Source organism: Alosa alosa, chromosome 6, assembly GCF_017589495.1.
Source record: "Alosa alosa isolate M-15738 ecotype Scorff River chromosome 6, AALO_Geno_1.1, whole genome shotgun sequence".
Taxonomy (NCBI): domain Eukaryota; kingdom Metazoa; phylum Chordata; class Actinopteri; order Clupeiformes; family Clupeidae; genus Alosa; species Alosa alosa.
In genome coordinates this window covers 19,242,274-19,268,403 of record NC_063194.1, presented here as the reverse complement: position 1 = coordinate 19,268,403, position 26,130 = coordinate 19,242,274, and the positions used below count along the sequence as shown (strand labels likewise).

The following is a 26,130-nucleotide window of genomic DNA, read 5'->3' as shown; positions in this document are numbered from 1 at the left end:
TGTTTGCTTTGTGCCCAAATGGGCCCTGTCACTGTAATGCCAGCACACCATTTTCCGTTCAGTGTTTAGAACCTTGAACCTCTGCTTATTCTCAAAGGTTTTGGTTCTCATAGTTCTGAACAGACCTAGGATGGCCTCGATCCGTAGCAAATATCAGATCGCCTAACAAAAAAAAAATCAATTTAATTCATTTTCACTTAGTAAATGTGCAGAGAGCGTTCTCATTTCTCCAGTGTAGCAATCGGCCTGGCCAATCCAGCACATCTCTTACTCTCTCTCTGTCTCTCTCGCGCCGTTGAGGCAGTGATGGGATTGTCACAGTCCTGTCCTCGGAGAGATGGGAAGAGGCGGCCAATCAATACCTCCCTGTCCTCCCTTTCCATCGCCAACCTGCCTCAGCTGGGAGTTTCTTTCATAAGAGCACAAGTGAAGTCCAAGGAGGGAAGACTGGACCAAACAGACACAGACACTACAGGCAGACTCTGTGAGGCAGTCTCTCTCCCGCCTGTTCTGGGTGGCTCATGTCGAACGCCTGGAATTCTCATCTTTCTCCTCTGAGATGAGCTTTTCACTCATGACTAATTCCTATCAGTAGTCTTGTCAGTCCTGGAATAGACATTTGGACCTTGCACTTAATACTTAAAAAATTATAGAATTACTAAAAAAATCCACACATTTTACTCCCCATTTAGTAGATAAAACCACCATACCCTTGTGTTTTTCTGTGTGAAAATGTACACATCTGATTACACTTAGTTCACTGCCACATATAGCACATTAAGGATGTGAGAACACTGTGAGAAAAGACATGGAAGCACTGCATCTTTAGGCATTCTGCAGTGTGCTTTTCCATTTTAACTACCTACATTATGTAACCCTAGGGAAATGTCAGACGTTTCTGCTCATGACCATCAATGAGATTACATTAGTTAACGTCTTTCACTGTAATGTGCCACTTCACCATAACCTCCTTAGTAACTCTACAGGAAAACTCAGGTGAAGATTGTTATCCTCACAGTCTTCCTGCTGGGCTTTAGCAACAGATCCTCTGTCGTCAGAGCCAAGGCATATGCCTGCTAACTGCCCTCTTGCTTTATGAGAGTGGAGAGAGTAATTAGGGCTAATTACTGGATTTAAGACATCAGACATCTTTATTTGCTGCTATTTATGTCCTTACTGCAGGGCTTCGGAGAACACTGATGAAGGATGAAAAGAGACTTAAAGAAATGTAACAAGTCAAATCCATATACAGAATAAAGGGCATTTGTTTTTCATTATGTAGCATGTATCTCTGTTATTCTTTTAAATCAATATGGAAATGCCTGTGTATAGGCTGGACCCTCTTCTTATTAATTGAAAGTCATGTATCAGAATGCCCTTGTAAGCTTTAGTCACCTGACAGTTTGTTGGCCCAACCCTGCCGCATTGCAGACCAGCAGTAGCACCTTCCCAGGGATGCCCTGGTTGAGGAACTCAGACGACAGCGCCCCCGAGGCAGGTAACCTCTGACCTTCGGGCCCTGAGGTGGAGTAGGGGGAGGAGGGGAGACTGTGGTGGTACCCTAGGACAGGGAAGAGAGAGAGAGAGAATGAGGGAGAAGGAGAGAGAGAATATTATGGGGATGACATATCTGAGAGCACACTGGGTTAAACTCTACTCCAATGGTGATGATATATGGGGCAATTTTTTGAGCAATGTTGCTGGGCAACCACATAACCAGTTCCAGGTGTTCAGATGACCACGATGATTTGATGATTAATGTTCTTCATGTTTTTCCCCCGCTGAACATCAACAATCAATCAAAGAATGTGCCACAGAAATTCTCAGGAACATTGCCCAGAAACATTTTTCAAAAAGTCTTGCATATCATCAGCCTATTACACCACAGAGCTGACACAAACGCACAGGAACATATCTAGAATGTGACTTGAGTCTCTCTCCTTTCGGACTCAGACTTTTGCATGATTCTGCCGATCATATCATGGGCAGTTTGTGAGTTTTGGTAAAACTGGCATGAGAAAACATGTGCGGAGAGATGAGTAAGAAGAGTAGGGATAAAGGGGGGAAAGCTTCTTCTTTAAGACCAGTCCAGAAGCGTGAGGGTGGGCTAGCAGATGGAGATGAGTCCTGTGGACGAGCGAGTGGCAGACTCTCCCAGTGGGGCGTCTTGTCTGACTAGAGACTCGCGCTGGCAGACTGGCTGGTAGGGTGCCGGCCCTCTCTCACTCTCTCTCCGCTCTCTTTTTCATTTCCTCCTCCCTCCACCGTTCTGTCATGACTAGAGCAAACACCGGAACTCGTCTCGGCCCCAGACATCTCTGACGTCACCCGCAGCGAGCTCTGTCAAACAGGCCGGGAGGATTTAGAGGGGGCTGGGCGGCAGGGGAGCGGGGGCGACATGGAACGTGACACGGCTGCACCTCATTCCCTATGGGTGGGCACGGTGACAAATCACCCCCCTGGGACGCCAGGCGGGGGGCAGGCGGTGGGCAAGAGATGGGCATGTATCGATCCCTCTGTGGCAGAGCTACTCCTCTCTCGGGGCAAAGTCTCTCCGCTTCATTACACTCTGACGCCTGTGCCCCTGGCATCATTTATCACCACCAGCAGCCTGGTGTCAACAGCGCTCTGCTAACTTTCGACTGCCCAAACATTAGGACCTGCGGTTTCTACAATAATGTCTAGCACTGAGAGTGAAGGGCAGAGACTGACTTCAGAACAGCAGTACAGACAGGGTTGGTCTGGACTCTGAAGGTTGGCAATATACATCAGCACACAATGGACAGGGCTTGTTTTTACTTGGTGTTATATAGATATTATAACACATACAGAAGTATGTTGACAGCTTGATGTTATAGACATATTGGCATACACTGCACTGAATATGCATCTTTGTTGAATTAATCATCATCATCATGCAGAGCTGTCACTCAAATGCTTTGAAAATGAACCCTACTATTAAAATGAGCCCTTTTAGAGACATTCATAACTTTGAAGGGAAAAACACATGATAATGAGCCATAAAACATATTCATAAAGCAGCAGTAAAATAGCGTAAAGGTCACCTCATGGCTCGTATGTCTATGATTGATGCTGTGGCAGAGAGGAGGAGGGCAGTTAAATCAAAAGAGGGGTTTTATTGGCAAACACCGGGACTGCAGGGTTTCCAGGCTTCTCTTGCCAAATGTCCTTCACGTCTCTTAAATTACAACCGGTTTCCTGACACAAAGCTGAAATCCAATCTTGAAAATGGGACAGGGAAAAGGAATCAAGATGACCCCATGCAGCCAATCTGTGTTATGTGCATTAAAGGGAAAACCCATGCATACATGCATCCTCAAGCATCCACCTCCACATATACAAACATCTCTTACACACACACACACACACACACACACACACACACACACACACACACACACACACACACACACACACACACACACACACACACACACACACACCTGATTCAATCTGTTATGTTATCTGTTGACCCTCATCGCTTTTGATAAATCACATCTATTTCCATGAGTGTTAATGAAAGACCACCAGGTAATCAATGGTGGTGGGGGAGCTACTGTATCACTCTCCAGTATTACAAAGCTGAAACTCTCTCAGAACAATGTAACACAACAAAGCATGAACAAACCCATAAGACAAAGGGAATACTGTTCTTTCTCTATCTTTAATATAGAGTTTTAAGTTAAATTAAAAAAAAATCTAATAAAACAGACAGTTCATGGCTGGAGACCCTAAGATTGAACATGACGAAAACAAGTATGCCTCTTTCACTGGTCAATCAACACCACTTGCATAACAAACTCACTATCCTAATCTAAAGATGCTGTGTTAAATACGCAGCATTTTGATCTACAGAACAAATGTGGTGGAAGACGATATTCTTCTTCTATAGGAAGGAACATCAAAAGAGAATCATCCCATTTATCTAGACAGAAACTACTGGAGTTTATTATTCCCTCTTCAAAAGAGCTGGGATAACCCTGTCTGCACCAAACAATCCATAGCTCCAGTCCAAACACCTCTCTGTGTGAAGTACATCTTCTTCATGGCAAGGTCTATTGACACTTCTGCCAATACAACCAAGGATCTGAATAGTCACCTAGAAAACCTAGAACCATGAGAATCCACTGGAGGCTGACTGTCAAAGAAAATCTGATGAGGTAGAATAGTGAATATATTTTGCATGAATATGTTCTCACAGTTACATACAGACACTTTCCATCTGTTCTGATATACAGTATCAGTCCTACATTAGCCATACACAGAGTGAAGATTATATTCATCTGATGGATAACTGAATAGTTCCTTCATGTTAGCCGAGACAAAAGAACACAATCTGTCAGGATCTAGAAATCTCTCCCCCGATGTTAGCCATTAAATCTGACAGTTGTTATTGCCTGGCATCTGTTATTATGATTTTTAATGCTTAACAATCTCTCAATCTTAAAGGCGAACTATGCAGGTTTTTTAGCTTAATATGAGAGAGGAGAGCTTGAGCTAATAGAACCTTAATGAAACCAGTACAATCACAACCACATCTGGACATGATGCAGAACAGCAGTAGTGTTACAATGCAGTGTTAGTGGTTAAGGTCGGTTAAGGTAGTTGACTTTCATTTCTAATGACTTGTACTTTATTGTATTTTGGACAGATATAAGAATATACGTAAGTATATAAGAACCGACTTCAAATTCTATTTTTTTTTTACTTATGTCTATGTGTTATATGTTAATATTATCAATTGCTGCTGTAACTCCATAATTTCCCTTTGGGGATAAATAAAATCTATCGATCTGTCAATTCATTAATCTATCAATTAATCAACCAAACAATCAATCAATTTATATCTATCTATCTATCGATCTAGATACCAGACACCTATTAATATGGACACTAGCACTACATAAACATTAGCATAATGGGTAGGTTTACACATACATAATACAAGATTTAAACATATGATCTCTACTGGGGCAGGTGACTTTCAAACTTTAGGAGCAAGTAAACAACCTCTCACTCAGGTACTGTGTGTCTGTGTGCATCAGGCCAACTTGTCATGCGGTGATGCTGACATCAGCTCCCGAGGTCAAATACACATGACAAAACACAAACAGTGTAGCCCCTCCAGCTACTGGCAGTCTGCCTGACTGCAGCACCCCTTTCAAGATATGCTAATAAAATCAAAATAAATTCACACAAAATCCTCCCCTGGCTACCCCCTGCTGTCGAATAGTTGATGTATTACATACATTATGTATAATAACTCCGGCGTCGTTGAAAATCAATTAATATAAGTGATGTTAGTGGGGGTCTCTGAAATACTCCCAGCTTTTAAATCCTCTGATTTTTCAGAAGGAGGCAAGTAATTAAGGCCTATTAGTGGATTTAATAAAAAATATGTGTCACATTTTATTTATTTGAAATCTTCATCCAAGCTCCATAGATGGTGATACATTTAGCTAAGGCAAATAATGTAATGGATTTAAAACAGAAGAATAAATGTGACTGAAAGATATCTGGTGGAGCAACAGACCATCCTTTGTTGCAGGATGAGGAAAACATGAGATGGAGAGATGAGAAAAGGAGATGCTTTCTTTCTATTGTCTTAAAAGAATTGGACATCACACTAGTGTCTACTCGGTCTGGAATGAAGCTTGATGCTAAAATACTCTTCTACATTCCTTGCGGCTGTATAATAACAACCCATTTAATATGCATGAATTTATGGCTACTTATATATAACAACTTACGGCTACTTGACTCTGTTCTATTTATATTTCCACATGCCCCCCAAATCTCTCTTCCTCTCTAAAAACATTCAGCTTCAAGAGCCATAGTCCAGCTCTACTGTGATGTCATATAGTGCCATACATAAGGTTTGTATAATTCGGTGCCAAATTCAACTGAAAAACATAATTTTTAAAACCACTGCATTGTGTGTGTGTGTGTGTGTGTGTGTGTGTGTGTGTGTGTGTGTGTGTGTGTGTAAAAGCACAGAGGCAATCATCAGGACCTCACAGGACAGGAGGAATCACATGAACCCTATCCAGCAACTGGGCCATCATACTGAGAGAGCTCAAGGGACGAGCTCCCAGTAGACTTAGCCTATCCTTAGACTTCTGACTTATCCTCAGTCTGAAAAAAAGCCATGCGTGACAAACAAGTCGGCCACACTTTCTTGACAGCCGATTCGAATAACACGTCTCAGTGGCACACTGTCACTGATCACTGTGGTGCAGTGATCACTAGTCAAATATGGGCAGTGCTTTGTGTTACGATTACAGATTACAGAGACTTGCAGTAGTGCTTCTTTAGAAGTGAGTAGCATCATGTGAAGGTCCTGTGCCAAACTTGGCCGGGCAGGCCCATGTTCTGACCTGAGATTCGCGCGGAGCCTCCCCGGATGAACAGGGGGGAGGCCTGGAAGGCATAGATGATGTCGTTCTCAGCGACACTGGTCAGGTCATCCTCATCAAAGAAGGAGCGCTGAAAGCCAGTGGAGTAGATCTCAGCTAGGATCACCTGCAGAGGGATGCACAGGGAGGGAGAGAGAGAGAGAGAGAGAGAGAGAGAGAGAGAGAGACAAGAGAGAGAAAGAGAGAGAGATCATAAGGGAAGTGATACCAGGCAAAAAGACAGGTAACTTGGGATAGATGGATACAGATAGACATAATAAGATGCACAGTGAGATAAGGAGTGCTGGACTGGTAGATCACTGAAAGTGCTGTATGTGACATGTAAACGCTATGAGTGATATGTGATAGCACTGCTATCCTCAGAGGTTTACCTGATGGCACTAAGTTAGTACTTATCATTGAAGTAGCCGTACCTGAACTTTAAAAACTAGCACAGGGAGAGAGAAAGAGAGAGAGAGAGAGAGAGAGAAAGAGGGAGAGAGAGAGAGAGAGAGAGAGAGAGAGAGAGAGAGAGAGAGAGAGAAAATCTATGCCACCAATGCTCTGTGGGACAATATGTTGGACCAAAAATACACATTGAAGCGAGGGAGGTGTTTCTAAAATAAGACCTCTTGCTAACTAATACACTTGCTAGAAGGTTCGCTACGCCTCGCAAGACATGGTATTTAATTTGTCTAACAAGAAGTCACAGGCCGTTGTCTGTGACCCCAATGACTTAACATCTTTTTCTGAAAGTCTAAAGCACTTCCTGATGGTTGGAGTCCAATATTAAAGGAAATGGTGTACAGTAACATCCATGTTAGAGAAAATGCCATTGACTGGGGACAGTCACTTGGGACAGATTTCCTAGATAAATTTGAATTTGAATGCTATGCAGCATACTATGTTTAATACACCATAGCAGTTCATGGGAATGTTTACCACCAAGGCATAGAATGCAATTAAATCTGTGTTCTTGTACCTTGCCATCCATCCATTCGTGGAATATTCAAATATGTTTGTGCACTACAGGCTGGGGCATAAAACACTACAACAACAACATCTCACAATCATTATCTCACCCCCTTCTGTGCCCTACATACAGAACACCGCAGCAGGTGCTAATGCCGCACCAGTCCCATCTGGAGGTGCACTGCAGGACAAGTTGGGTTTCAGGTACTGTACGTGCTTTTGTGCTGCCAACTTGCTCTGGCAAGTTTTAAAGCACCGAGTTGCTTATTCTTCTCTTCCTGCAGTGGTGGAAAACTCTGGCTTAAGAAAGTAAAAGTCTTACCAATGTACGTGTTCTACCTGTGCACACTAATTAGCTGATGTCATTTCACTCAGTAGCAGATTTGTCGAGCTGGCTGACGTGATATGCTAATTAGAATCAGGTGGTTTAGTGAAGAGTTGGACTACATATCTGGCAGAACATTCACTTTCTGAAACCCGAGTTTTCCACTTCTGTGCCCTGTGAGAGATGGTCTGGGAGCTGGGCTCAGAGAGTGCACGAGAGTGCTCAGAGAGTGCACAAGAGTGCTAAGAGGCACCTGGTCTGGAGAGATCTTCCCCTCGTCAGCCACCATCCTGCGCAGGCAGGCCAGGGAGCCGAACAGTGGCATGGCCAGCCCCACACGCAGGTACCGCTGGCCTTTAGTGCTGAACACCAGAGTCACATACACAGGCCTGAGCATGGGGGACCAACAGGAAAGAGATTAGCATAACTAATAGTGACAATTTAATATATAGTTGTGATAAAAAAGGGACATACGATTTTCATGAATAAATCAATATGTTTAGCATCAATAATAAATCATTAAGTCACTTTTTTCATGCAACAGAAATAATGGAATCTATACTTTCATGCATCTTTAATAGCAGCGTGCCTGGTTGCAAACCGTTCACCTCTGACATGTTCACTGACAGAGACTGGGAAACAGGAGGGTAATAGCCTTAGCTGGCAGTATAACCAGTTCTCATATAGACCTGAGAGTAAACTGTGTGACGGGTGAGGAGGCGGAAGTGCCTTGAATTAGAAATGGCTGCCCTTGGAATGACCTGATGATGTGCCACTACCATGTGATATGAACATGGTCTTTATTCTATAGGTGTGACCAGGGAGAGGGGAGGAGAAGAGAAGGAGAGAAAGAGAGAAAGAGAAGAGAGAGAGAGAGAGAGAGAGAGAGAGAGAGAGAGAGAGAGAGAGGTAATACAGGTGCTCTACAGGAGAATACAGGTCCATCTGGCTGAGGGATTTCTCTTGTGATCAGTTGAGGCACAAAAGAGAGATGGTGCTGGGGTCTTTAGGCTGGTATGTAACTCAGTATTGGTATCCGTATTGGGATATAATCAGGGTATCTGCACATTTTCCAAGTGCAAATGTAAAGACTTTTAAGACCTTTTCAAGACATCTAAATGAAAAATTAAGACTATACCACGGCAAAAAGATACATACGACAACTTAAAACTGTTTTATGCAATAGTTTTTTTCCTACTAATTTTAACCCTCACCCCATTTTGGATGTCTACAGAAGTTACCAAATATATTTTGGCAAAAGAAAAATAATTGTGTGTGAATTACCTTCACAGCTATAAATGGCCAATTTTAGGGTCTGGGCTGCTTGCTTTTGAAGCTGGCTGTACATATCTGGCTGAGGCTGATTGTTCTTCACCTGTGTCTGTAGTAGCCTAGGCTACTTGCAAAAGACATGTGTACTGGACTGGATTCCCTTCAATACTTTTTTCAAAGTTAGACTACGCTATTTAAATATTTTAATAGGCCTACTTTATATAATTTACTATGTGCATCTATTGTCCCATATGCAGCACAGCAAATTAAAGTTAATCCACTACTTTACATTTTGCATACCAGTTGTATCTAAACCAATCAAAGCTTGACTCAAACATTGTAAAACCATTGACTTGTTTTAAATTAAGAGGTCCTCCTGGCATGATCCTGCTGAAAACTGCTGGTTTCATCTCAAACATGCACGTATTATGAACGCACGTTTTTTTTTTATGTAGCCAGTCGCCGACATTCAAAAAATATGCGGTTATATTTCACAACTTTTGCGAAGTAGGCTAGGCCTACTGGGAAGAAAGCTGCTGACAGATTTAACAGGTATTATTAACTTAGACAGATATTTTCTTCCCTAGGCTAGGCCAGCAACACACGCTGGAAAGATCAACTTAACATGTACAGTATTTCCTCCTGACTGCGAAAACGCTTGTCTTCTTTTTATGTCAGTCCGTAGTTCCTTCATAAATTGCGCAGCAAATTATCAGACGACTGACAAGCACTGTGCATAATTTGACCAGCAGTCTTCGCGTCCATAGTTTGCAAAACGTTGCTGCGTCTGAGCAAAGATTCTAGATGCCCAGCGCAACTCCAAAAAGGAGGACAAGGTGAAGTCATGAAGGTATGGCCTATTATCGCTAACTGGCTTACCAACTCTTTCTCCCGCTCATGTAGGCTACCTGCGTATCTCTCAGGCCTCTGCACGAAAACATCAGGCATATTTGTTCATAGCCTACTGTATTATTACCGTTTTCACACCTTTAACCACACCTGTGAAAAACATATTCACTCTGCAACCACTACACTTCCTCCCGTAGCCTCATAGTCACTTATACAATTACTTTTTAAGTACACGAAACCTGATGGAGACATTTCACTCGCTTTCTTGCACTCGCTCACTTGCTGGTGGTCCCATGCGCAAATGTAATACCTCCCTTTGGAAAATTCAAGACATCCTAGACAATTTAAGACTTTTTTAGGCCTTAAAATCCGAAAGTTGTATTTAAGACTTTTTAAGGATCCGTGGGAACCCTGTATAACTGCCCTCGTGAATCACATAAGGGCAGTGTTAACACAGAAGGGTTGCTATTGCTATAATGACTCTGGAGAAAAATAAGCCTCCCCGAAAAATCCAGGACATAACAGTCAATAAACTGAAAAGGTGTGCAGCATTACACTGTGAGCTGACATGGGGATTCTAAATAAAGCTATTCCATGGCATGATGCAGTGTCAGTACAGATTGGATTACAAAAATCTCTACACAATCACCACAGTTCTCAACTTAACCTTCTGCATTCCATTCTTGCAAACATTACTAAAGAAAAAAGAATCCGGTCATAATAGGCACTGTAATGTTTTCATTCCCAATGAATAGCCTCCTGGTATATTTCATTGTATATCAAGAAGGTTAACTTTCCTTTTGGATCTAAATACACCAGAAATAGTGGGCTAACTTCAACAATTTAATATTTACCATAAAAAATTAAGCAAATACTCCAAATTCGTTTTACATGGTAAGCAACAGTAATGGAAAAAATGGATAGGATTCTGTTTACACAAGTTTTTTGAAAACCCTTCTGGAAAACAAGGGAAGTCTGATAATGAAAAAACAGTGGAAGACCATTCAACAAAAAACAATAGTGGGGGAAGAGGAGGCAGAGGCACTGTAGGCCATGGCCATACACCATGGCCTGTGTGTCCATTTAGGGGCAATTTGAGTTCCTGCAGGGAGAATTGGTGTCTTGTGTCTGTGTGTGTGTGTGTGTGAGGGGGTTGCTGGTGCAAGGCCCACCCTAGTACGGACACGAGCAAGTGGGTGGAGACAGATGCACATCCCTCAGCCAAGAATCCACAGGGATGGTGGGAGACGGAGGCACTAAATCACTACCTCGCCTCTCTAATCTCGGAGGCAGCCTGGAACAATGTTAATGTGCAGCGCTGAGCACTCATGTACAAGCAGCATGCCCCCGGCCTCGTGTTTCAGAGCGTTCAACAGGAAGGGCTCGACTGCGTGCGTGACCCACCTCCACGGTCAGTGTTGGAGCCCCTGGCATTGTCCCCTCCACACAAAGAAACATGACTGGGTGTGACTGGGTGCGCTACAGAGCTTTCCCCTCAGCTGAAGTGAACCCGAGGGAGGCCATGGCATTAGATTGTAACATTGTCTCATTGAGTCTGAGGTGGGGTTTCCACTTTGTGTCGGAACAGAAGCATATGGGTTTGATTGTTTTTGGAGTTTGCTGGAGATCTCTATCCTTCTCCCTTGAGAGGCCTGCGGCCACTGAGTAATATATCTCTTTTGTTTAGTCAGCTGTTAAGGTTGTGCAGGTACACATGTCACCGTAAATGGAAACACTTTGTAAATCTTTTGTCATGTTGCCTGTAAACTGCTCTTGAGGGGTCAAAGAGGTCACTCACCTGGTCTGTCGTAGTGGGATGGGAAGTGAGATGCAGAGGAAAGGGTCAAAGGTGTTGCTCTGTTTAAGGCAATGAGGGCATGTCAGTGACGACCTTTGGAAAATGGGAATATAAAAACAAAAGCAGAAGGTGAACAACTAAAGAATGAGGCATAATCTACCCTGCCTCTAACCCAGTTAACTATGGGAAACAATCGCCTGCCAGTTTCCAATTTCTTACATCATGCTGTCTGTACGGATGGGTTGTGCTGGATGTGGTTCACTGGGTATTCCTCTAAGCCAATTTCCTGATTTACACTCTAATCCCAGGTTAGCGAAAGGGAGGGAAAGTCTGTTTCATTTAAAGACAAAGAGTGTAGGAGAAAGCCCTGGAGAGCTTTAAGTTTCAGTGGTCAAATGGGCATTCTCAGCTTCTTAGCTTTGCACTTTTTATATACAGTGGCCTTTAAAAAGCAGATAAATTCTCTGCCAAGGAGTGGAGAGGACAGGAACGTCCATTCATCATTCAGAATGGCTTGGTCATGCACATTCTGACAGCTAGGCTGCCCCATGTTACATGGCTGAGATGTGCAATGTGCCGGAATATATTTGGCAGTATCTGGAAATTCAAAAACATTTTTTTACAAAAAAACATAGTCCAGTATTTCTTTCGAAATTGAAATGAAGTTGTATGGACTGGACTATGTTTTTTTAAAAAAAAAAAAACGGCAACGAAATTGTGAATTTCCAGAGCGTGTTACTCCACACTCGGCAATTGACTTCTACTGACTTTCCCCTAAAGACACCAGCTGCAGCAGCAACATTTCCGGAAAGGTACTGGCTTGATGAAATTCATTCTGGACTCTCTATCTGACCACATAAAGACCTCGGGATACTTCGGGCTTTAGGGACCCTCTACTCACTACCACGTAAGTGTAATGTTGTTTGGAACTGTAGAAGAGGTATAAAAATAGCGTTTTTGTAGCGGCGAAATGACTTGCCCTGGTCACTTCCAGGGTAACGAGTTTTGACTAAAAACGGTAAAATCGAACTTTCTCAAAACACATCCGAATGACATGATTTTGATGTCAACTCAACATATGTACTCCCAATCATCCATAAATTGATCTAAAGTGCTTTTTACTTCGGATAATTCCGATGTCCGAAATTTTAGCACACTCTTATTCGCATTCTTTTCTGAGAGCCGAGAATGAATTGAAGCCAACAACAGCTTGCAGTCCAATTTACATTCAAGACCAAATGGGCATTATCAGCATGTTAGCACCATAATATCTGACAGCAACAACACACATCTGCCAGAACAGCCAAATGACTCACGGTCTGGGCAATCAACAATGAACTGTACAGATGGTGCACAAGTGCAAGTGTTTAGTGAAAGCCCATGCTATACATGACAACTTCCACTGGCCCAAAGCTTTGACAGATGGACTGGTTTTCAAAAAAGCATAAGGTGTACCAGGCTCACACTTAATATCAAATACATTTGGGTTGGTTAGCTAGAGCAGAGGTTCTCAATCTTTTTGGGGCTAAGGCACACCAAAGATCAAACCAAAACGCCAAAACACTATTATTATAAAACCGACCAGTAGGCACGGCTGAAATGCCCTTGAGCAAGGCACCTAACCCCTCACTGCTCCCCGAGCGCCGCTGTTGTTGGATTAGTGTGTGCTTCCCCTCACTGTGTGTTCACTGTGTGAATGAGTGTGTTTCACTAATTCACGGATTGGGATAAATGCAGAGACCAAATTTCCCTCACGGGATCAAAAGAGTATATATACTTATACTTATACATGATGTTGATTTTGAATCAAAAAGCTGTGTCACTGATGCATTTATAGCTCTATACCCTATTTTATGAACCTATATAAAAAGCACATATATAAAAAGGCCCACCTCATATTGGCTCACGGCACACCGGTCGAGAACCACAGTACTAGAGAACATAATCATGTTTGAGATACTAATGATAAGGTGTTAACGGAGCGTGTGAACATATTATTGCAAGTCAAACAAACCTTATCACATGCACTTACATTTGTAACTGTGACCTAATCATTTTAACATGCACTTACATTTATAACTGTGACCTAATCATTTCATTCTTTCTCCCATTGTGATAATATCAATGATGGAAGAAGGACAGGTTATGAAATGATCAGAAAACACGCTAAACACGCTAATAAGAACAACGACACACCAATGGAGAGATAATCTAAGGTAATTCTGGTATTCCTCCATTCATTCATTAAGATGTAGCAAGGCACCTGCAGCTCTCAGCCAATGACTGCATTCCCTGGAGAATTGTTACCCCACCTGGAAAACAGCACTGACCCTGCAGGTCAAGAAGGATCACCTTGAGGAGATGACCCTCCCCAAATGCTACAAAAAACAGACATGCTGACTGCACAGAGAGCTAGTACTGAGATGGCAGGGCTCTCCAGGGTATCACTATCAGGTAACACAGTGGTCAGTATCTGACGGCATTTTGCCTGGCAATAGATTCCTGCCACAGTTAATGAGAAAAGCCCTGAAGAGTACACACTGCTTCACTGTCAAATGGATGAAAATATGATGAACTCAACTACAGACCATAGACTGTAAAAAATACACACAATAATGGAGATATTGCAAAATAGTAGAGATAACAGAGGAGGAACGATTTACAGATACAGTATAATGATAGAGATTTAAAAAATCTGTACAGCTGTACAACATTTCAATGCTTTTAGAAGAGGTAGAAGAGAGGGATCTGGTAAAATAATTTCTACTTAATTGTTTTTTACAGGGTTTTCAACATAATTCCCTTAGAATAAGGGAAAAGCAACCAGATGGCAACTCAAGGACTGAACATACTTTTGAAGCAAGATGAGTACAAGTGGCAGAGACAGTGCCTCCCTTCAAAGTCTTTTTTTTCCAGAAAAATCCTAAGAAGCATTTCTCCTTAGAAACACGGTTTCATACCATGTCAGAATCAGAAAATGTAACGACTGAGAAAAGGTACTTTCATTCGTGGTTACATAGTCGTTATGTAACCTGATTGGTTGTACTTTAAGTATAGCCTGAGCTCAAGAAGTTGGCATGCTGACAGTCGAGATGGAGCCATTATACGGATGATTATTTGGCCTGTCAGCTGTGGTCAGCAGCACACTGTGGTTGATGACCTGGAGTAGAGCCTGCGCTCAGCACTCCACTCCTGAAGGGCCAACAGGACTGAGGAACTGCAACTCCGTCAGTCTGAGCAGGGGATGAATTTAATGAGATACTTTGGAAATGTCTTTATGCTTCTGTCTGAAAACACACTAGTGGCGACATATGTGAACAACCCATTTTCATGTCCACAAGCTGTAATGTCAGCTCGCCCTCCTCACAACACTCCTGAAAAACAAGGAAATGGAAATGTGATTCTGCAATCACAACATGCAAAGCGGGGACCATTGTGCAGGCAGTGCGGAAGGGGAGAAAGAGGGAGAAAGATAGAGAGAGAGAGACAGACATTAAGATTCTGGGCAGGAAGAGTCCCCTGACAGCAGAACCATGAATCACACGCTTTCCCACAACATCTTGACTGGGCCTTTTCAACATCACTCTCGCACCCGAGTATCGGGGATCACGGAAGACGACATAAAAACTGTGGTACACGTCCGTCTCAGGCACATTTTAAATAGTGTCTCTAGGCCTACAAACAACACCAACAATCCTACACCATACTAAATATGTAATGAGGAATGTGTTGAACACAGCTTTAAAATACGAGAAGCCTGGTACTCTTTTTTATTGATCTCAATGGAATTAAAAACTAATCTCACCGTTGAGAGAAATCATTTAAATTCAGGTAGTCAAATGCTGAATCCAGAGAGATGTTTTGTCAGTCTAACGCAGCCTAAAGGGAAAGACAATAAGCTCTGGCAGCCTAGACTGCTACCTAAACAGGCATAAAAAACAAATCATTTGTCTGTTGTTTGGGAGGCAATTAGCTGGGCTTGTTTGATATATTTCTGGCAAGATGCTCAGCTGCCAATGTCTGAACGACCTCAGCAGATGGGGGAACATATCTGCAGTTGGAAAACCACTTCACAACGTGGGAAGTGCCGTGGTTAGAGAATGTTATCTACATGCATGAATACGGTAACTGCTGGAGACAAGAAACCGGCCAGAGATTTGATCACAGGCATTTACAAACAGCTGTTTGTAGACACTGAGAAGGACAGGTAACTTCAGAGGACATGTGCATTGCAGTTCAGCATTTTGCTTGGTCATGTTTTCCCCTTGCAAAATGTACATTCAGACCATATGCTCTATTCATGTTTTTTTTTTTTTTTTTTCAATCAGAAAACACACTTTTTGCCCTCACTGAATAAAGCATATTGTCAAAAATGCTGACAGAATGCAAACAAAAAACCCTGTAGATGAACACTTTTCTACAGCGAGGACATTTATCAGAACAAAAATGCTCAATTATGTCTTTGAACAAGGATGTGAGGTATGAACTGTAGTCCAGCTGTCAGATGTCTCCATTTTGGGTGCCACCAGGAAGTACTTCAGTCTCTGGCTCCGTCGTTCAGTTTGCCATTGGCAGGGGGCTGAGTTTTAGCAAGCTTCAGAGCTTAATAGCGTCACATGCTGAAAGGAACCACAGCAGGCAAAAGATTCCCTTTATCTCATTTGGAAGGACCCAGGCCTAACATACATTGGGTCTGAGCAGGAACACAAAGCTAGCAGTTTGCCCAAGCAACATGCACACTGGACACTGTTCCAAATGCAAATTAGAGGGTGGGGGGTGGCTTCATTCCTGTTCTGAAAATACCTTCCTATTTACTCTAGGGTTTTTTTTCATTCCAAGCTCATATTTTTCTCCCACTCTAACTGGGAAAACCTTTTCAATTGAAAAAAAAAAAAAAAAAAAAAAAACACTGCATATTTACAAGTGATTTGAATAATTTCAGGTGAACTTCACCAGGCATCTCTCTGCTCCATCTTTGAGTGTTTTAATGCAGTGAGCTACATTTCCTGCAATTTCCTTACAGAGCGCTCACTTATGGCTAGTGAATGCTTAGTACTGTAGCAGAAATGTGTGAACATTGTCAGCCTCAGTGAAAGTGAAAGCACCTTAGATTGTGTACTCTTATGATTGATGTTCCTGGGAGATTATTACTCATGAGGCAGTGGAAAACTGATGAAGCCACATGCGAATTGTAATCTCAGGGGGCCACCGCACACAGGACTAAATACGCTGTCTCAGCTCTCGCTGAGGTGTCATATTATGCAATTAAAATCTGATTGAACTGATGAAAGTCACTGTTAAGGCAATGCCAATTTTAGATACATTTAAATAAGGGGGGTGGGGGCTTTCAGAGATTAGCCTGAGTCATTTGAATCGGGACTTTATTATCTCATGCAGAGAAGCTGGACGGCTCTACCTCTGTATGCTGGGATATCCTCAAAGGGGACTGAACTGTCAGTTAAGGATAAACTGAAGAGATCCCACCTCGGTTAACAATAACGGTTGGGCTATTCAGTACCAGCATGACTTAAGGTGGAACAAGAATAAGAAACTGGATGAGAAGTTTAATAAAGATCACACTAGGGCACCTTTAGCTACGTTCTACCCTGAACAGTTACCAGTGGTCATCATTCTTCACCCTTTGCTCTGACCATTAGCTTGTTAAGACAAGGCCCAGCTCATGAAAGGAACAGTATCAACTTCACTTTATTTTAACTATTTCAAGGAAAGTACTGCCCTTTGGTCCTCCACCACAAAAACAGCAGCAGTTCAATATAAGAAAGAAAGCTGTTTCCATATGACCAGGTTATGAGCTTATGAATAAACATGACATTTTTCAGTATTCAAGAAGATCACCAATGGTTAATTGCTTTTTTCATGTTATCTCCAGAAACATGACATCACAAGGGAGACAACAGGGGAAATGCCTTCAACTATCCACACATTAAAATGGGAATCAACTTTGATTGACAAAGACAGCCTCATGGGAGAGGGGCTTACTGTGTCAGTACTGATGAATACACATAATTAACTTTTCAGCGCCACAAAGGAATGGCTGGCACATTATGGCATCAATTAAGCTAAAATCACTGGTCACAGGAAACCTGCGACCTTCTGTGTCCATAGTCAAGAGCCGACTCCGAGCCAAAGCCAGAGGTGTGTTATCCATATTAAGAAAGCTAATAGCATAGGAGGCCTAATAGGGTCATCATTGCCATGGTGTAATGATAACATGTTAACAGTCAGAAGAACAGGTCAGGGGCCGAGAGAAACAGATCCAATGTACTGAATGACCCCTCACTTACCATTAAGACACTAGATATGTGATCTGATGTAGATTAAGACTTAGACATGTAATGTGATCTAGGCCTATCATTGGTGACATGCACTTTTTTTCAAGCCCACGCTTCATTTAAAGGTTCAGAAAAACCAAAGAAGATGTAAAATAGCTGAGCTATACCTCTCTCTGAAGACTGGATTAGTATCAACATACAAAAACTTTTTGTATGTGCCTGGAACTCACTTGTACTGTGCCTGGAAGTGTTCCTGCACAAAGCTGTGGCGCTCTGCATGCTGCTGAGGGACCAGTGTATCCCCTGTCGGCGCCCCCTCTGGTCCTGCCAGGCCCTGCAACAACAGACACACACATCAGTGAAACACCTCCAAAACACTCAAAGCCATTTCTATAGACACATTAGAGTTGACAGAGACATTCTGTCCCCTTCACAACCCAAGCATAATGTCAGTATTAACAACTGGCTGAATGTGAATCCTATGAGGCTGTTATAGAGTATGGGCATGCACTATGACAAAGATGGTCCAGACCATTACTCAGGTTTCTGTGGCCAAGGCTGCAGGCTAAACTGACCTTTCTATTCCACTCTGTCTCCTTGGTAAATATGGGAGGGTGTATCTGTGTTATATTATAGCACTACATCCTGCAAGTACTCTTATAATTGCTCAACCAGTAATGGCACCAGAGATACAGGCTGCACCACTGAAACAATTCACTTAAATTATGTCTAGACAGGCCATGGAAACAGACTAAAGTGCTGCGACATAGAAACTGACCACAGCCATATCTCAAGGTCAAAAAACAAGTGTGATGACGACGGGACACCACAGGGGTGACTCACAAAGGACACCAATGCTGCATATTCCCGTGGCCATCAATTTTCTCTGGACACGTGTAATCACCAAAGCCAGGGACACGAGGACACAAACAACAACTTCCATACAATAGCTCTCTCAGTGTCCTTCTCCTATCAGTCAACCATGCTCTCAGGTTAATCATGTACCCTAGTAGCTAATATCAAACAAAGAGCAACTTCACACAATTTCCTTTTCTTTTAGTAAGCCAGACGCACAAAGATCACCAACAATAGTCTTCAGGCAAAACACACAACAGCAAGTGCTGGATGGCAGTAGCCAGACACAGATGCAGACAAAACAAACAACCAAAATAGATATGTGGGTACTGGTGTGTCTTGGAACACTGAAGTTAATAACTGCCATTATACATGAGAGCATTACTTGTTACCATCTCAAACATATTCAAGCCTACTTTTTCTCCCTAAATGTTAACACATACAATTTCACAAAACAGTGCAGCATTAGCCTGGTCCTTACCGCCTGTGACTACGTTTCTCTTCGTCATACAGTCTGGAACAAAGTAATAATAATCTGTCTCCGTAATGGGCGGATGCTTATTTTGAGGTTTAAAATCATTGGAGTTCCCTTAACCAATCAGCAACGTTTGGTAATGACGTATGCTGTGCGCCGGAGTTCAGGCTTTTACGCTTACCACTTCCGCTTACCACTTCTGCTCTCAGTAGTAAACAGACCGCTGGCTAGTATGCAGGCTACCTGACCGCCAGGGCAGTCTCTTCGTAGTGGATATATCTCTAACTTGCGCTAGCCACAGACCGAGAGTTGTATACCAAAAGCGTCATGTCGCCGAGATTATGTCAGCTCTTGTCACACGCCAGTTTTCCCTCTTATCTCTTCTCGCCGCTTATCAGACGATTGTTGTTCTACGCAGCTCGGTGACTTCGTCGGAGCTTACTTCGTTCTCCATGGGCTGTTCAGACTACATTCTCAGATAAGTTGGATTGTACTGACGACCTACGTGTTATTTAACCTGGAGCTTGCTCAGTTAAACTAACAGTTGTTCGGCATAAAACAACGCAGCCTACCTTGACCCACGCTCGGTGATTGGCTAACGTTATTGTCCACAAGCACGGTAGCCTCGCCTGGAGCCCAGCTCGGCCACAGGCTAGCCTCTGTCAAACACAAACACGGAGCGGTTTACCTTGAGCCCAGTTCGGTAACCGCTAGTCCTAGTCAAGCACAATCACAGCAGCACTTCCTCCAAGACACCGCCATTGTAGCATTGATTTTGTTAAGGTAATTTTAGGGGGAAATAACAAGCAGCAAACGTTTATTTGAAAACATGATAAGTAGTGATGCATGTAGACTACAGGTTTAGCTATCACCATCTGATAAATCAAACTTTTCCCGGCCAGTTGGAAGTTTTGCCATTTATATAATTGACAAGACAAGCCTCTTGTTCCTGCATCGTGATGCCCTCGGAACTGTTAAGCGTCTCTGATTATGCTGTTGAACGTGGTGGACTACAAGCATCTCGGCAGGCAAACGTCATCACTCAACTGTTGGATTGGGCCAGACTGTGGGTTGGGCCAAACTACGTGCGAGGCTGAAATCAAATTTTGGCCGGAAGTCCGTAGGATGGTAACACCAGGCTAGTGCAGCATACCTCCATGACAACCCTTTCACCACCCCTCTGTAAAACTCTGTAAGTGGGACTAATTATCCAACACATGCAATCAAAACTAACCTACGTTCGCAGTAAGAAAGTAATTAATATGTATGGTGTATTCATCATGCACTGGTTACAATAATATAATTAATACACAGGATTACGCGCACACATGCAAAGGCAGACTGTGCAACTTCCCTTTAAATACAACACTAGTGATTAACAGAATGTAGACTTTATTGCTAGGGATTAAATCAAGTTAATTACATATCGATTTCTAATGTGCAGAAAGGTACCAACAGAAATTGTATACTAAATCAGCACATTTTATGTTCCACTGAGAGGGTTCCAATGCACAATGCAGACATCAATAAAGGAACTACAGTATAATTACAGGAACAAGGGAATATGACATGACATTTATTGGTACATGTACATTTGAAAAATTGATCAGTGATTTGGGCACATATGCCAGCATATTTATTATTCTTGACTTTATTGAGTAGACACAGACCTCTTAAGCGTGAAACTGATAAAGAATATATTTTTGGCAAACTGTGGCTGTTCAAAGTGAGCATCCATTTTCATCAAGGCCGCAGATTTTAGCTGACAGCACATAAAATACATGATCGACTCTTGAACCCTAGTTGGAATAGGATTCCTAGTCATGCCTGTGTCACCGTGTTCACACTGAACATTGCTACACACGTTACAGGATGTTTTTCCTTCGTCTACCGCTGCTGCTGCTCTCCCCGACTGCAGTTCCCAGGCTGGCGGCTGAGGCATGACCTCTCCTCCAGAGTGCCAGTAAAATTAAGGTTTTCGGTTTCCACGGAGAAAGGGAAGAAAAGTGAGAGTGGTCTCCAAAATGACAGGAATGCTGCACTCCTGCTCTGATTGGGCAAGAGGCTGCCTCCTGTACAGATGCATGGTTGGGAGCACGGGAGCCGGAGTGGGACCGAAACATAACCCTCTCCACACACAGCACAAGGGTCTAAGCAGGAGAAGAGAATGCCTTCACTTTCTTTGTCTTTTCTTCACGCTCTACCCAATTTTCATTCTCACATTTCTACCTCCCCCTTTTACCATCTTCTAGAATTGTCCATACCTGTTCCTTTCTCCTTCTCTAAGTCTTACATGTTTCATAATGAGAGTTTTGAATTTCATGTAGGTTCTTTTTTTTGCACACGTAGCTTTGCACAAAGGTTGTGTTTGTGAGAGAACACATCATTTCGCTCACAGAAGCTGTGAATCAAACGCAGGGAGAATCTGAGTGCTAGCAAACAAATGTAATAACTGTGTTGTTGGCTGTGTGGTCTGCAGAGGCTACCATTAGTCTCTTCAGTCTGGAGGAGGGACCAGAGCTACAGAGAGGAGACATTCTTCTGTTATCTCCTGTGTCCTGTGGTGGTCAGAGAACTGTATGACCGTTACACTTATGAACAGCTTATCACCTGTCAAAATTCCTGGTCAGACTGAGCTAAATCAGCATGGTAGTCTGAATGTCCTCCAGCTCATGGGTAACTTCATGAAACATATAACTAAGATACTGTCAATGGTGCTCCCTTGCAAGGTTAGGTTATGGGTAAGGGGTGGGGTGAGGCTCCAAATGCCGTGGCTACATAAAGACGTGCTCATGCTCAGTGTGTAAACATAATACTAGCTCTGGAAGGAAAGACGAAAAATAAACCACGTTTCACATCTTTTGGAGATAAAGCTTGGATAAAACAGGACCACATATAGTGTGGAACTGCTTTAGTGCTAGCACTGCGACCTGGATTCTTGAGTTTATTTATAGATCCTACTTAAGAGGCGGCAACTTAAAAAAAAGGAACACTGATATATTTAGACACACAGGTCAATTTAGTGATACCATAACTGAAGTCAGTAAGTGTGTGTGGCTCTCTTCCTTTCTGTTTGGTGCAAGAGTGATAAAGCTGAATGTTTCACCCACCAGCCAACTTGTCAAAGTAAAGCAGAATAAAAAAAGACTAAACCAATAGAAAACAAGTGTTGGCTTTGTGATAAAACCTTTCCTGTGTTTAACGTCGGATATCATAAGGAGAGAGAGAGAAATCGAGATAGACATGCTAATAACAGGAAAGTGGCCAAACAAGTCTCTCTACTCCACTTGACAACAAAAGCATCCCTGTTGCCTTGCAAATCCTCAAATCTAATCAAGCCCTGTGATGTTCCCACCTCCAGTCTCTGTGATGTCTGTCTGCACTCCGGAATAATGCCTCCGAGAGTTGGGCAGACAATGGACTCACATGGGCAGAGGCAGTGAGACACTTCAGAATTTAACATGAGGGATTGAGAGAGAGGGACGAGAGAGAGAGAGAGAGAGAGAGAGAGAGAGAGAGAGAGAGAGAGATGGAGGGGGTGAACAGACAGGGAAATACACAGAAAGAGGGTGAGCGATGAGGTGAAGAGAGAGTGAGAGACAGAGACATACAGAGAGACAGAGGGGAAGGGGTTGAGAGAGTGGGGATAGAACGAGAGAATGAGAATTCTTTACTGTTGTCTCCTCTGCACTGTGCTCCCTGAGCTGTGTGTGTGTGTGTGTGTGGGCAGCAGGTCCACTCAAAGGGCAGGGAGTAAACCTGTGATGTCCAGCCAGAGACCCCGCACAGAGACACAACGCTCCCTATGGGGACATTCTCTAACACAAATCATGTCACTATACTTGGTGTAGAAGCCTGGAACATATCTTGGCTGATAAATCACTCCTTGGGGACTTGGGGGTAAATGCTCCAATGATTGTTTTGACATTTCTCTTCGTACAGCACATGGACAATGTACATCCACAAGCGTATGGCGATAAAGGTGATCTATCATCTGAAGGGTGCCTGTCAGTGCTCAGAGGGGTCTGTTCCTACATCTATACATTACGGCAGAGAAAGCATAGGTGGAAGAATGTAATGGAGAAAGTAGACTAAACTCAGGCATTATATAAATTAAAGTGTTAACGTCAGTTCTGGCCAGGCCATGGTAGTCAAGAAGCTTGCCGCCCTCCCCTCCATCTCATTCATTCCTAATTGATCCAGGTGCATCCCCTCAGCCGATAATCTTTCTTCCCTAGCGATTGGCCACACAGCTTCGGCACGCCTTTTAAATTCTACCCACTTCCTCTCAACCATATACAGCTCGGTTTTTGCTACCCACCGCCTCCCTCTGCTCCACCTTGTCGTATATGATGTGGCATGTTCTCTTGTCACGTCGCTTGGCTCTGTTCATGGGGGGAATATTTATCTCTCCCTGTCCTGCTGGGGTGAGAATTCCCTAAACTGCTGCTGCCCCCTGACTTAATGCTTTTCCATGGTGCTAATGGAAATAGGGGGGTTCCTCCGAACAGAGCTATACCGCCAAATGTAATTCATATTTTACAATAAAGAAATTTCATTCAGAATCTTCTCTTGTGTTTCTTGACTAAAATGGTTCTGACAGAAAGTAAAGAAATAAAGCTTATCTGTTCATCTGAATAAACAAAACGCAGCCACGGACATTCATTAATGTCACACACTGGACTGAGAAAGCCTTTCCCACAGTCAAACTCTTTAGTCAATATTTAAGACATGGTATCAGCCAAACGTTAATGTGGTTGTACCCATATTCCTTATCATCAGCACTGTGCAATTGTATGGGAGAAAGCAAGCAGCCCCACACAAACACTGTGAAACACACTGAGGTTATAAGCGTGAGAGTGACTATCTTCACCACAGCCAGCCCAGACCTGATCAACTTGAAAGCTAACGTGAATTAATGTTGAATAGCTGGGGTATTCTCTAGCTTCTGGAAGTGTCAACAACAAGTAATGAAAATACTTGGAGTGCCAAGAGAGAATACACTGTTTGGCCTTAGAATGAACTGAGAGACAACCTCCAATCCTTCAGTTTGGCACCTTTCAATGGCCTAATTGAATTTCAGGGATTTAGATAAATTACAAAGATTGCATGCTGAATTAAGCAGGATAGAGACTACAGGAGCTATGGTCTATTTGTGGGGATGATGACAAGTGGTGTGTGTGCTTATATTAAAGCAACATTATGTAACAATTTGCAACTTTTTGAGATAAGTTTTAAAGGGACACCAGGCAACGTTTTTGTGTTAATTAATCATCTTCGTCTGTCGGTATATGGTTAAATGACTCATAACAGGGCGAATGAAGACTCTCTCACTCGCCCCTACTGCCTGTAGGAAGAATATCCCGCTTGCAAGTTCGGTGTATCCTACCCGTGACCTTCAGTCTCACAAAGTCTCAGACATCACGAGAAGCAGGATCAGTTTACATCCTGCATCCCCAGCACAGAGGCAGGCTAATGAAACCCGGCTAGCGATTGTTGCAAACGTGTGTATAATGGCAGAGCGAAGAAGCAGCGAAAACCCTTGACGGAAGATGCAAAGAAAAGGAAAAGAGCTCTCTCAGACTGAGCGAGGACAGACAGACAGACGCACACGTATCGACGCGTACAGACGCTAGGGGGAGCTTCATAGAGAAAAAGCACTCAGGCTTGCCTGGTGTCCCTTTAATGCCCAACTACTTTTGGTATCATTTTCAAATGAAAACTGTTTGGAGATCACTGGGTATTATGCCCATTAAGCCCAACTTCAGGGAAGACTTTCAATGATCCACCGAAAAGATTTTTAGTTGATGCCTGTCGCTAACCCAGCTAGTTGCTATTCCATGCAACACAACCACTGTGACAGAACACAAATGCCTTGAACTAGTAGACCTATATCTAAAACACCCTCACTTATACTGTATGTCACTACAAATGAATTGCTAGTCCTTCTATATACATTCCACAAGACAGTGCTGAACACAAGACCACTCTGTGGTCATCTCTTATTTAATTCCATTATTAATCATCCAGCCCCCCCTTGGTGGCAAGCACACTGATTAGACATTTTGAACATGGCACCAGTGATTTAGATGCGGCCTTGTTGCGTGTGTGTGGGAAAACCTCCAGGGTGAAATCAGTAATGCTTAATTCTGGAGTCGTCAGCATCGATTGTACACCCAATCTGTAGTGGGATTGGGAAGTTAATCTCTCTTGGACAAGCACTAGAACTTGGAGGGGGGAGAAAAAAGGGAGTAATCCCGTAAATTATCCCGGTGCATATACCAGTGGTAACATCATCAGGTCGAAGGGGGTGCTGTATGCGGGTTCCAGCACTGTCATGGCAACAGTCCACAGTAAATAATTCAGCTGTTTGTAAGAGAGGTCACCTGGAGTTCTCTAGAGAGCACTCTCCCCAGTTAAGGAAGGCATCTCAAAAAAGTGTGGGGACAGAAAGAGTGATAGAGAAGGAGAGAAGAGACAGAGGGAGAAATAGAGGGGGAGAGGGAGAAAAAGAAAGAGCTGTAGTGCAGCCGCACTCAGGGCACTGTAGAATAATGGACTCGCTCCACGGAGGTATGGAGGCTGTGCTAAAAATAGCTGTTTGGTAGAGGAGACAAAACCCCTCACACAGATAACACCCTAGAGACTTTCAGCAGATTTTTCAAAGACTAATATTCAGCATAAAGTTTCTGATTAAACTTAAGAAGCAGTGATCTACTATTATAATAAGGAGCACTAATCATGGAGAGGCCATGGAGCAGACCAGAAAATCATTCATTTTAATGCTTCTGCATTATGACAAATCTTTTCCATCACTGTGTATCTCTCTCTCTATCTCTCTCTCGATCTAGAATTTAATCCCGCACTGAAACAAG

At 43.0% G+C, this 26,130-nt stretch overlaps 1 protein-coding gene across 1 annotated transcript in view; it reads right to left on the bottom strand.

Annotated features, from left to right (window-relative positions):
* The window catches only part of usp43b (ubiquitin specific peptidase 43b), a 60,184-nt gene that overhangs the window by 15,104 nt on the left and 18,950 nt on the right, over window positions 1-26,130 (bottom strand). Inside the window, exons 3-7 of the mRNA XM_048245819.1 lie at window positions 18,156-18,259; window positions 11,633-11,725; window positions 7,967-8,102; window positions 6,399-6,543; window positions 1,396-1,561 (exon numbers count right to left, since the gene is read on the bottom strand). Coding sequence (XP_048101776.1) covers window positions 1,396-1,561; window positions 6,399-6,543; window positions 7,967-8,102; window positions 11,633-11,725; window positions 18,156-18,259 — 644 coding nt within the window. The remainder of the gene's footprint in view (window positions 1-1,395; window positions 1,562-6,398; window positions 6,544-7,966; window positions 8,103-11,632; window positions 11,726-18,155; window positions 18,260-26,130) is intronic.